Source organism: Salvelinus namaycush, chromosome 22 (assembly GCF_016432855.1).
Source record: "Salvelinus namaycush isolate Seneca chromosome 22, SaNama_1.0, whole genome shotgun sequence".
NCBI lineage: Eukaryota > Metazoa > Chordata > Actinopteri > Salmoniformes > Salmonidae > Salvelinus > Salvelinus namaycush.
Genome location: NC_052328.1, coordinates 17,528,230 through 17,540,938, shown reverse-complemented (window position 1 = coordinate 17,540,938; position 12,709 = coordinate 17,528,230). Strand labels below are relative to the sequence as shown.

Here is a 12,709-nt window from a genome sequence, read left to right as displayed (position 1 = left end):
TATGGAACTGCTCGCATTAGGTGCACAGTTTAGAACTGTTTTCAATTAATTGCATTTGGATAAATGTTTGAAAATTACGTTTTACTAGTTGCTTCATTACAAGAGTTACATGTTCAATAATAGGCTATAGCCTTTTGACTAAGATAATAGGCTTGCTATTGTTGCATGTTTCCATTAAGCTGTTTATTAAAAATGTCCGGTCCTTTTATGCATGCATGGTATCAGAAAGGATGAGGCGAAGCGAGAGGTTTCAGTCTCACCAAAATCAGTCCAAAGCGTTGACGGACTTATTTTGGGCCTACGCTTGTCGCCTGCCTTCACGCCTTGGGACGACTCCCATTGTTAGGGTGGACACATAAGCGTCTATTAATTATATACAGATATCTGATAGTACTTTGTTGGTAGCGTCATTTCACTGTTTGAAATTTGTTTTTTTTTACCGTTTGTTGACAGCTTAATGAGGGTCAGTTAGTCAGCAGCAAAATTGATCTAAATGTTCACCCCTACTAGCATTACATTACTTATCAGGACATATTCCAAACAATGGTTTCGAGCCTATCAAGTTAACACTGCTTATCAGAGCAAACATAACACCATTGTTGCTGTGGCTCTTTCTGCCACGGTATCCACATCTAAACCAATCAATGGCGGCCACTTCAATCTACTAACTTTCATTCAATAACCAAAGATCATGTGGTTCCTTGTGCAATTAATTATTTGCCCCTCTCCTGGCAAAACCTCTTCCACCGCCTCCACAATGTTACCCGAGTCAAAATATATGGAACACCGTGCAATGATTTGGCTAGTTGAGTGTTAACATGGTGTAAGTATGGCTAACCAAACCTTTCCATATTATCTGATACCTAAGGAGCCATTTTATTCTGGTTTATTAATGTCAAATGTTAACCAACACTGAACTGGCAAATCAGATTAACCAAAACAGCAAGCTGACGTAGGAACACTAAACAAGAAATCCATTTACCTTCGGCCAGTGCATGAAACACCAGGTCAGGAGACATGTACTGTACGCATTAGTTAACACTATAAAAAAAAAAGCATCTCATGATGCATAGCTATAAGCTAACAGTGCAAAGGTCATGACAAGTTAACGTTTGTTAACGCGTTAGACAGAACAATGAGCCAGATCTCGCGCCAGATAAACCAAAAAACGCGTGAATGTAAAAAAAAAAAAAACCTTTCAAATGTATTTAAATAAGAGATTAGAATTGGATACAAAAACAATTTGTCATACATTCGTCAAACTATAGATAACTACTGTTACATTACATAACGATAATAGCTACTAATGTTAGCTAGATTACTGGTTATGGAAAAACTTTTACATACAACACAGTCCGCCATATGATTCACCACTAACTAGCTAGCCGCTTAATAGAAGCTAAGCAAAGAATTACAGCATCTCTTTAGACCGACTAGAACCAACAAACACATGCTGCTGGAATTGAACAAATTATATGTTTTCTTCATAGTTAAAACGTTACTACCGACACGAATACAGATGTCCACGTCGTTCGCATAAAATTCAAACAAAATCAACAGGAAAATCCTCAGTCCCAACTGGCACTGACATATAGGTAACGTTAGCTAGCTTGCGAGGTTAGCCTACCGGCTAACTAGTGTTGCAAACATTCAATGGGCTTCAAGTTAGAGGACAGGCAAAATATTCAAAGTAAATGTTTTTTCACTTACCAATGTACGTCTTTGGAAGACAGCTATCCACACGAAATGCACAATGACAGAAAATATGCAAATGCTTAAGTTTCAAGTCTAGTTGACAGCATCGCTCGTGAATCCGCCATCTTCATTCAGCAATCGATGTATTCTGCCGAAACTCCGGAATGAACCATACACAGCGAGCAGAAGGGAGATTTGGTAACAGTGGACATCCAAACGATAATCTGGGGAAATGACTCTGATCGCAGGAAAATCATTGAAATGACCCAATTTCAAACATAATTATGTTGGTATTCTTAAGATTATAATGCTTGGTTTTTAACCCCCATAACACATATGTTTGATGATACCCTTGTCCCGACAGAGAACACCCCTGAGCCTCTTTCAGGTTTACCTTCACAGGTGGGGCTATATATACACACAATGAACAAAACTATAAACGCAACATGTAAAGTGTTTTTTTCATGAGCTGAAATACAAGACAAGGAATTTTCCATATGCACAAAAAAACTTTTTTCAAATTGTGTGCACACATTTGTTTACATCCCTGTCAGTGAGCATTTTTTTACTTTGCCAAAATAATCCATCCACCTGACAGGTGTGGCATATCAAGAAGCTGATTAAAGAGCATGATCATTATACAGGTTCACCTTGTGCTGGGTACAATAAAAGGCCACTCTAAAATATGCAGTTTTGTCACATTGCCACAGATCTCTCAAATTGAAGAAGTGTGCAATTGGCATGCTGACTGCAGGAATGTCAACCAGTGTTGTTGCCAAGTAATTGAATGTTAATTTCTCTACCCTAAGCCACCTCCAACGTTGTTTTTAGAGAATTTGCCAGTACGTCCAATCACAGACCAAGTGTAACAATGCTAGCCCAGGACCTCCACAGCAAGGTACTTCACCTGCATGATCGTCTGAAACCAGTCACCTGGTCAGCTGATGAAACAGGAGTATTTCTGTCTGTAATAAAACCCTTTTGTTGATAAAAAACTAATTCTGATTGGCTGGGCCTAGCTCTCAAGTGGGTGGGCCTTTGCCCTCCCAGGCCCACTCATAGCTGCACCCTTGCCCAGTCACGTGAAATCCATAGATTAGGGCCTGATTGATTGATTTCCTTCTATGAACTGTAACTCAGACAGATCTTTGAAATTGTTGCATTGATATTTTTGTTTAGTATTTGATAAGCTGCACATTATACAATTCTGTAATTAATACGAGACCATAACATACATTTTTCTCCAACGCAGAGTACTGAGCCATGCTACTCCTTTTACTTGGGTCACTAGAGGACAAAAATCTTGATAAAATGCAAACTTTGGTGTATGAGCAGGTAGCAAGTGTAGCAATTGTAAAACATTGCAAATGTGTCTTCCTATGTAAACTGCATTGTCTTATGAACCACCATTTGGGAACCATTCCATGAAAGCCACTTTGAACGAAATTTGGGGAATTAAAGATTAACTATAAATGTCGAAATGAACTCAGATTAATTAGCCAGACTACTGGAACTCGATCATAAATTACCCTATGGTTCCCTCTCCTGGTCATACTGTGACAGACCAAAGAATGAATTTTATGTCATACGTTTTTATTTTGCCAGTCAAATCCATTGGAGTTTGTGGTCAGAGGATTTAAAATAAGTAGACTATTTCTGATTTACATTAATAGGTGGTTCAAGTGTCAATTTTTGTACTCACTTGCACTTTCGACCCACGTAAAATAAAATTACAGCAAATTAGTGTTTTGAATTACCTTTATTAAGTAAACTCTACATTTCAGTATTGCTTTATCCGTTTTTTTTTTAAATTCTAAATTATAACCTCTTGCAATCAGCAAAATGTTTATTTTTTTTTCAATCAAGCTACACTTCGAGGAATACAAAAATATCACAGTACATTTTCTACTAAGTCACCCTTCACCCCGTGAGCTCCAGAGCAAGGTTGGAGGTGTGGATTTGGAACACAGGGATCTGGCAACGCCGCCTATAAAACATCAATGGACATGAATTCCAAAGTAACAGCTGATGGATGTATCCTGGAAACCCAGTCTGCATATAAGCCTTTATGAGCATAGCACTTTTATGATTCTACATGTGCAGGGCATATGTAAATGTCATGTCCACTCATCCTTTATGTGATCCTGATATTTGATTGGATGATTGTACTTGAGATTCTCAAGTACAATTGCACTCTTGAACCACTACAAAAGGGCCAATGATGAGCTTGGTCCAGCCAGACTCCTGTGTTTTCAGACCCAAAACCTCATACCGCTAAATTGGAAAAGGTAACCCACACAAAACTCATGTTAACACTCGCTCATTCTCAAAGTCCTCTCTGCATACACGTTATTCTATACAAAATATCAAAAACAAAAGATTAAACAAAACACTAAAAAGAATCCTCACCCGTACTCAGATAATTTTCGTATTACATTTCTTTTTTCAATTATTTCAACAAACTGTTTTTTGTCTTGCTTTTTTCTTTCTTGTTCAAACACTGTCAGAAAACCTAAAATTCAGATCCGTAGTGACTGGTGGAGGCTCACTCCCCCAGGACAGAGGAATGTTGCAGTATGAATCTGATTTGCTCAGTGGTTTCAATAAAAGAACCAACTAACATCAACAACAAAATAAATGACAACTTATACACCCCAAGCAACCATAAAGCATCCTTCGTGACAGCTTCTGGTAGGAAAGTTGGGAGGATGAACATGAGTTGGGAATATACGTTACAGGAAGTTACAAAGAGACATGAACAATGATAAATGGGAACTGTAATTCAGTCACAAACAGATATAGAAAACTACATAAACTGATCTCCATTCAGCTTACCTCAAACTGTGTATCACACACCTATGACATCTAAAAGGAAATGGGGGTTGATTGTGCTGCCTGTGTGCTGTGTAGGGTGTGTACGTCAGTGTACACAAGGAGATGGGTGACGTCAGGTGAGCGAGAGGCCAGAGAGGCGAATGGAGAGAGCGTTCGATGCAGGGCTAAGGGTCAATGGAAAGAGACAGAGATCGACAGGGCTGTGGGTTTGTGGGGTGGGAGCGTCGTTCCTCTCCCACTCCACTGCCCTCATAGTCATGGGGAGAAGGTGGCCATCTCCAGAGAGATGCGCTGCCACAGCTCCTTGGTCTGCTTGCCCCTCTTCAGGTTCTGCAGCACGTCGTTGAACTGCATCATGCCCACAGGGGTCAGGCAGAAGGCCCCGCGGGCGCTGCGGATGATGTTGACAAAGTCGTCGTAGTCGGCCGGGGTCAGGTGGATCAGCCGGTGGTGGATGTACTGCAGTGGGAATGGAGAGGGGGACAGAGGATCAGATGGACTGTAAGTCAAACAGGGCACCAAAGGGTCATCTACTTTACTACTTATGTCAAAGTTAGGCACAGAGATAGGGCACCCAGGGGTCATCTCTTTACTCAAATTCAAAACCAACGCCTACCCACAATGAATGGAGAAAATTGGTCTGATACAAGTATGGTAATAGCTCCACTTTGTTCTCTGAGAGACTCTGGGGAATCTTCACCACATTGTGAATATCAATCCATTCAGATCTACACAACTATATAGGGGCTAGGGGGGTAGATATGGATTGGACAACAGTGTTCGGAAGGATACAGATATCCTTATGTGGTCCACTATCTTAATAGTATACCTTGATACGGACACCTTTAACTAGGTGGTTTAAATTATATTTCTGCTTCTGGACAATGTATTTCATACTGAGATGCGCTAGCATGCGGAGTTTAAATGGGTTAATTTAATCACATCCCTCTATCTCAGGGTTAGCCCTTTGTTAGGGCATTGATGAAGTGATGAGAATTCAGTCTTCACTCCCAGCTTTGAGCAGGTGCTTCATTTTTTACCTCTCAGGACAGATTCTGCATCATAATGAGGTTAAATTGCTAAATTATTAATGGGAAACAGAGCATTTCAGTTTGCTCACAATGGTGCTGTTTAATGAAGTATGACTCAAAAGGGTAGACACTAACCTCTGGTACTGCTGCAATTTCAGACAGTAATTTCAATATAAGAACCACAAAAGTTACTCTTTTGACCTCATTTACCCAAGTTTAATATGAACAGGATGTGTTCTAAGGGGGAGTGAAGAACCAATTCCAGAGAAAGACATCACAAGACATCCATAACGACACCCAGCATATGGAATTCCTTCCCTTTCAGTGACTGAGGAAATGATTCATTGTCAGTCATGGTACAGTTCCTCTTGAGTACAACCCCCAGATACCTCATCTCATTAACTGCCTGATGAGAAAGAGTGGAGAGCCTGTGTCACGCTGATATTGTCAGCGGACATCAACAAATGTGCCAGCACACACACACACACACACTTGTGAGAGTGTGTGTAGAAATAACACATCATTCAGATAAGAGAAAGTCAGCTTACACTGGGGCAAATTGTAAAGTGTAGCACACACCTCTTCCTAAGTGAGAATTTGAACATTCACCTTTAAAGCCCACACAGCGGTTTTATCTAGCCTCGTTTAAAGTAGAAAGACAGTGACTCAAACCACAGCAAGGAAGCAAGGAATTCAGTGTGCACGTGCATGTGCATGTGAGCAAGTACAGAATCTCCAGGGGGCAACATGCCTTTCAGCTTTGCAACTGTCACAGCCGGTTAGCCGCTTCCCCATCAGAGCAGGCTATCCAGTGGATGCACTCATGAGTCTCCCTTCTCCACGGTGTGTAGCACTCGGACTTCATCAACTATTTATGTAAGCTGTGAGAAACGCTCACTCTCCTTCTCCTCCCCAAGATAATACTCCCTCTGCCCTGCCAATACACAGAATACACCCACTCTGATCAGTTTCTAACCTAGTATCCGGATATAAAAATGTGGTTGTTTTGTACACTTTTATCCAAGGGGACAGTCAATGTGTACGCTCAGGATATGAGGTCCATGGTGTTTACCAAACAGCTTCGTGGCTAGTGAAGAGCTGGTGTATTTGTATGTACTGGTGAGATGTGAGCCCCTTAGCTGTTTACAGATCTGAAATAACTTGATAGGTGTGGGCAATATGGCAAAAATATCCCCTAAGTCTTGGAAGACTAGGTGAAGCCATCACCATTCACCACATAGCTTATACATACCTGGCCAAGTGGCTAGGGGTTGTTTGCGGCCTGTGCTCTGGTGTTACCTGTCAATAGGCCTGTTGAAGGGGCTAAGGGAAGGATCTAGGGGGTAGTTTGCAGCCTGGAACCTGGTGTTACCTGTAGGTAGGCCTGCTGGCAGCGTTGCACCAGTTGGTGGAAGGCAGGCGTGCGGAGATGGGCATGGATGTGGGCGGGGTTCAGTCTCTGGAGAGCCTCCATGATGATCTCCTGAAGAACGAAGGGGCTGAGCACGCCCTTAGCCGCACCCACACAGAACTGGTACACGTAGTTCACCCCTGGAGAGGATGGGAGAACCGGGAGCATTTAGTATTTACTGACAGTTAACATAAGTCTATGGCTAACATATGTTCTACTTTGAATTCTGGCAGAGTGCCCTGTCATTTCAGTAAAATCCTCTCAACATACACAGAAAATGCAGTGCTCTGATATCGATATTTCTGTTTATGTGTCTTACTTAGCATTCAACTGTAGTCCTCACCTTCGTAAACCACCAGATACTGTTATGCTGGTGTATCAATAATTCAAATCTATAATTCCCAAAACACCGTAATAGATCAAACAACCACTAGAATCAAAGATGCCTGCAGAATGCCCTCTTCACCCCTGCCTCTGCCCTTGCTCACCTAGCCGTGCAGCCAGGCCCAGGAGCCACTTGACGTCCTCTGTGTATGGGGGGCTGCGGGAGAAGTTATTGGGATGGTCGTTGTGAGCCCTCCTGCCAAGCATCTCCAAAGCTAGCATGCCTATCAAAGAGTCAGGGTCAAATATCACAGTTATCAACACCATCAATTAGTTTGAATCAAAAGCTTAACCATAGCAAATGATTGAACTGATATTCCCAGTGCATATACCATCTAGAGATGCTTATCATAGACACTTAAAAAGAATGGTTGTTCCTCACCAACTCTGTATGCTGAGTGCAGGTAGTGAAGGCCCTGCTGGCTGATTGGCTGGCTATGCTGCTCGTCTTCAGACGGGAAGGGGGCGCTGACCAATGAGACAGGCTGAGAAGACATTCCAGGAAGAGATGACCCCTGAATGGCCTGGATTGTGGCGCCTGAATGGACGCCACCTACTGGATAGAAAGGGGAAAAAGATGCGGCTCCTGAGAGTGCCATAGAGAGTCCATTATAAAACATCCAAGTTCAAACTTTTTTTTTTTTTATTTTTTATTTTTTACAACCTCTGCTATCAAATGTGAACCATCAACTACACCCACTTACATGGGTTAAATAGATTATTATTTTACATCTATAGACATACAAGGGACAAAGGCGTGCATGCACACACCCACAGCAGTGGTCTCTGCTCACCTGCTACAGTGGTGCTAAGAGGCAGGCCGGTCTCGGTGTGATAGGGGTGGACGGCGATCTGGGTCATGGACGGCACGGGAACACCGGGGAAGGTGACCGCTGTCGCTGCCATGGGCGGATGGGGGCCAGTGGCCACTGAGAACGGGTACTGGGCACCGATAAAGGCCGGGTGCATTCCCTGAGAGGGCACACATACACACTTAAAATTAGTTAGATGCTATTCTCTATTGCAGTCCTGGGCCACTATCTTACGCCAGATAGTGCAGACGAATGTCGCACTGAGGGACAAGCAACACGTTGGAGTGACGAAAGACAATGGTCATGGGCTTAAAGGCACAGTGCAGTCAAAAATGTGATTTCCTGTGTTTTATATACATTTTCACACTAGGAAGTTGGAATAGTACTATGAAATTGGTGATAATTCCCTTTAAGTGTACGAGCTGTTTGAAAAGACTGCCTGAAATTTCAGCCTGTTGGTGGCATGGAGTTTTGCCTGGTGACAATATTAAAAGAGAGTTCCAAACCTTTATTCCAATAACAGCTAGTTTTCCGTGTTCCCCTCCCCACTCAGACCACTCCCAAACAGCCCTAGCAAAATTATTGCTTGAGAAATTGCTATTTTTGAAGTCAAACACTATGGGTACACCAGTGCATACTGATCACTTGGCAGTGGTCCAGTTGTCTAGTTGAGTCACCTTGAAACTCAGTGTCAATGTTGTCTGTACATCTTTCTGTCCCCCCTTGATCTAATTTTTGTACTGTAAAAAACTGTCACAAGCATTTAATGAAACCAAAAAGTTAAAATACAATATACAGAAACAGGTGTATGAAATCAAAGTTGTAATAAAAAATAACAATAATAACAGTCTCTACCATCTGATATGCTCTGTGATGTTCTAGGGACTGAGAGAAGGCTTGCATCTAGTGTGAAGCAAAGTTGGGGGTGTATAGGGATACATTATGTCTTCAAAGTAGATGGAAGCTACAGTGTTTCACTGGAAGCCATAGTAATGATTTTCAACCAGCCTATTTCTGAGTTTATTTGTGATAGTAAGTACCGAGTGGTGCAGCGGTCTCAGGCACTGCATCTCAGTGCTAGAGGCATCACTACAGACCCTGGTTCGATGCCGGGCTGTATCACAACCGGCCGTGATCGTGAGTCCCATAGAGTGGCGCACAATTGTCCCAGCGTTGTCCGGGTTAGGGGAGGGTTTGGCCGGCATTGTAAATTAAGAATTTGTTCTTAACTGACTTGCCTAGTTAAATATTTTTGTTGTTGTTGTTAAAACCCAGTAATAATTCAATTAGACTATAATTGTCTTCTCCATGTCCATCTCTTATCAAATTCATCTCCCCCACTATCTCTCCCTCAGCCCATCTTATCAGTATCTCCTTGTCTCCGTCAGTCTCCCTCCCTCCCCTCCCTCCCATGATGACTCCAGACAGTCCTCTTACCTGTGGGTAGGCACCCCCTGACACAGGGAATACAGTGGGCCGGGGGACGTGCTGCAGTGGGTGCCCCAGGTACTGGGGGGTGCAGACTGTGGGTAGGTGGGCCTGGATGGTGGTGTAGGGGTGCAGGCCCTGGGTGTGGGGGTGGGCCATGGCCGAGCCGGGAAGGGCGTGTGATTGGTAGATGGTGGAGCCCACAGAGATGACGGGCACCACAGTCGCTGCTGTCACTGAGGCCGTCACCGTAGCGACGCCGGAGGAATCCATGTTGCCAATGTTGTCCATTACACCGTGGCCCGTCTCTGGGGGCCTCCTTCCAGCTCCACCGTTGGCCCCACAGCGTCCCGGGCCTTCACGCTGGGCCCCTGACCCCCCTCCTACTGTCTGCTCATAGAGCCAGTACCACTGGTGGGCCACCTCAAACAGAACCTCAGGGTACACACCGCCCCCCTTGGCTGCCTCCTCTACAGCCATACAGGCTTTCTCTAGCATCACGTTGTCCTGCAGGGAGAGAGGAGGGGAGGAGGTGAAGGAAAGGATGAGGAGATTTAGGGAAAAAAGTGCATTATAGAGAGAAAATGGATAAAAGGGTAAAAGAATAAAAGGATGCCCAGCCTACATGAGTAGTCCGATGTGTCTTCTGCAGAACTGAAGAGTACCGGACATGTACCTGTTCCTTGCACTGCACCAGGGCCCTCTGGATCTCATTGGGGTTGAGGGCGTGTGCATGGGGCAGGCAGCTTAGGGCCAGCTCAGCCGCAGCGCGAACCATGTTAGGATCCCGCGCCCGTGATGCTCTGTCGGCCAGTGATGCCACCTCGGGAGGGGTGAGGTGCCCGTCCCAGCATTCCACCAGGATGTTGAGGGCAGCACTGCCGATCTCCATGGCCTGGCCTGGAGGGGAAGAGGGAGAGACATTCATTATAGCTACTACTGTCTCATGGACTATGAAAGAAGAAACTTCGCTTTTGGGGTGAACTATCCCGATGAGAAAGGACAGAGAAAAACAAAGCCCCTCACCTGTGATCCAGGAGACGTGGGAGGAGTAGGTCCTGGAGAGCCAGTTAGGTGAGACAAAGTTGTGCAGGCCTAGGGCGTACAGGCCGATCTCAAAGGCACAGAGGTGCAAGTTGCGGTGGGGCCCCTGGTGGCCTCCACTGGCTGAGGGCTGGGTGAAGATGGAGGTGGAGCTGTTGCCCCCGGCCTTGATCAGCACGGTCTTGGCCAGCTCGAAGTAGAAGTGGGCCGCCGCCTCCGACGGTTGGTTGGGCACATGTGGTGCATGGCACTCGGGACGACGCCCTTTATACCTAAGAGGGGGGCGAGAAGAGGAATGTTCAATTAGCATATTTTTGTGAATACCTTAGTTGAGTTCTCCAATAATCAGATGGCATCAACACGTGTATAGAATATGTAGAAGTCACTCACCTGCTGGTGTCTGTGCTCTTTGCTCTAGCTCCGCCTCCGGCCCTGCGAGAGCCACTGGATGAGGAGGAGCCTAGCGAATCAGAAGAGGAGCTGCTGATGCTGTCACTGTCTTGGCCCCTCCCCCAGGAAGCTGCGGCCCAGCCCCCTCTGAGTGGGCGTCGACTAAGGGTGGGGGAGCTGTCTGAGGTGGTCTCAGGAGCACTGCTGTCGATACTCGCCATGCCTGGGACAACAAGGTAAAAACCCTTAAAACTCAAACTTCTATCTAGTCAGCCACGTGTCAATACTACCTCTAGATGGCCATTCGAGTCATACAATACACCCTGTTCAAATGCAGTGCACACTATACAGTATAGGCTGTTATTTGAGAGACAGCCAGTGTCTTAATCTGAGGTTGAGGTGGGGTTGTCATGGTTACCTGTGTGTTTCTTCTTCTGGCGGACAGGAGAGCCCCAGCAGCGCCCGCTGTATGCCCCCCGTCCTCCCAGCGCCAAGCGGCTCGGCACTGTGCCCTCTGGCTTGAATGGGACAGCCTCACTCGGCTGGTCACATGACGCAGGCTGGACGCCATCTGCTAAGACAATAAGTTATGTATCGAATAAGTTTTACATCTAAACAGTAGTAACAGAGTTGGATTAAAACAATTCCTTCCATTTTCAACAAATCTGTTTCGCATAGGTAGGGTAACACCTCATGTTCAGTGCATCACAGGTAAAGTATGTCATTACCACCCTGTCTGTGTCTCACCTTGCTCTCTGGCCTCACTGACACACTCTCCGGCTGTGGAGTTGTTCTGCACCCCACTGCCCGCCAGACCCGCCTGCTGTCCTGCCGCCCCCCCAGCAGCCACCGCTTGCAAGGAGGAGGAGGACCCGGCTGCAGCTGTGGTGTTGGGGGCATGTTTGGACACCCCTCCGGTGGCACCTCCGTGTCCGTGAGCAGTGTGGGTAGCGTGCTTGGACGGGCTCCTTTGGCTGCTGGCAGCTGGCTTGCTGGAGTAGAAGGAGCTCAGGGTCTGGGGCTTGTGGGTCTGGCTCTCTCTGTCCAGCAGCTTGTCCAGGATCTGGAAGGTCAGAGAGAGAGGGTGAGTCATCCACAAGCCTTAAAATGCATTCAAAAAATGCATTAATATGTTTGTTGGTAACTAGTTATTCTACTGGCCACAGTGCAGAAGGTCTACCTTTTTCAGCTTGCTCTGGTCATCCTTGTATGTGATCATGAGGGCCAGAGCCAAGTCTCCTTTCTCTCTCCTGGTCCCCTCACACAGCAGAGGATGCTCTGCCTCGCTCACTGTGGTCTTCATACCTACACCAGGGGGTTAGAAAGATGAAGACAGAAGCAAAAGAGTTCATATGTTTCTAAGCCAAACTAGTACCAGGACGTTTTCCTATTTAAGTATCACTAACCTCAACACGGAACCACTAAATGGCGCCTGCCTCTTTCTGAAGGTGTAAATGCAAAAAACCTTGTGGTTGATCTTACCCAGTGCTGCTACAGCCGCCTCAAAGCCCAGCTCCTCATCTCCAGGCATCTCGTTGTTCCGATTACGGCTAGGCGGACGGGAACCTGTGGGGGACACAACTGTACAAACAACATAGAGAGGGGGACGAGGTGAAATATAAATGACTGGAAGTCTCACTTGTGTGATGACTGCATGACGTGTAATTAATAATTCAGAT

General features: G+C 45.3%; 2 protein-coding genes across 13 annotated transcripts in view; both read right to left on the bottom strand.

Annotated features, from left to right (window-relative positions):
* The window catches only part of LOC120017632 (bifunctional heparan sulfate N-deacetylase/N-sulfotransferase 2-like), a 170,914-nt gene extending 169,082 nt beyond the window's left edge, over positions 1-1,832 (bottom strand). The window contains exon 1 of the mRNA XM_038960529.1: positions 1,711-1,832. The gene's annotated coding sequence lies outside the window, so the exon portion shown is untranslated. The remainder of the gene's footprint in view (positions 1-1,710) is intronic.
* Positions 1,833-3,439: 1,607 nt separating this feature from the next.
* LOC120017630 (zinc finger SWIM domain-containing protein 8-like) overlaps positions 3,440-12,709 on the bottom strand; it is a 33,855-nt gene continuing 24,585 nt past the window's right edge. For 4 of the 12 annotated variants that reach the window (XM_038960515.1, XM_038960516.1, XM_038960525.1 and 1 more), the window contains 13 exons: positions 12,513-12,611; positions 12,211-12,335; positions 11,778-12,093; positions 11,449-11,604; positions 11,031-11,253; positions 10,623-10,912; positions 10,222-10,496; positions 9,606-10,103; positions 8,151-8,349; positions 7,739-7,942; positions 7,461-7,580; positions 6,934-7,112; positions 3,440-4,989 (listed from right to left, as the gene is read on the bottom strand). In XM_038960515.1, the coding sequence (XP_038816443.1) occupies positions 4,786-4,989; positions 6,934-7,112; positions 7,461-7,580; positions 7,739-7,942; positions 8,151-8,349; positions 9,606-10,103; positions 10,222-10,496; positions 10,623-10,912; positions 11,031-11,253; positions 11,449-11,604; positions 11,778-12,093; positions 12,211-12,335; positions 12,513-12,611 (2,888 nt within the window). In that variant the 3' untranslated portion in view covers positions 3,440-4,785. The remainder of the gene's footprint in view (positions 4,990-6,933; positions 7,113-7,460; positions 7,581-7,738; positions 7,943-8,150; positions 8,350-9,605; positions 10,104-10,221; positions 10,497-10,622; positions 10,913-11,030; positions 11,254-11,448; positions 11,605-11,777; positions 12,094-12,210; positions 12,336-12,512; positions 12,612-12,709) is intronic. The other 8 variants (XM_038960519.1, XM_038960520.1, XM_038960518.1 and 5 more) reach the window with 8 other exon arrangements.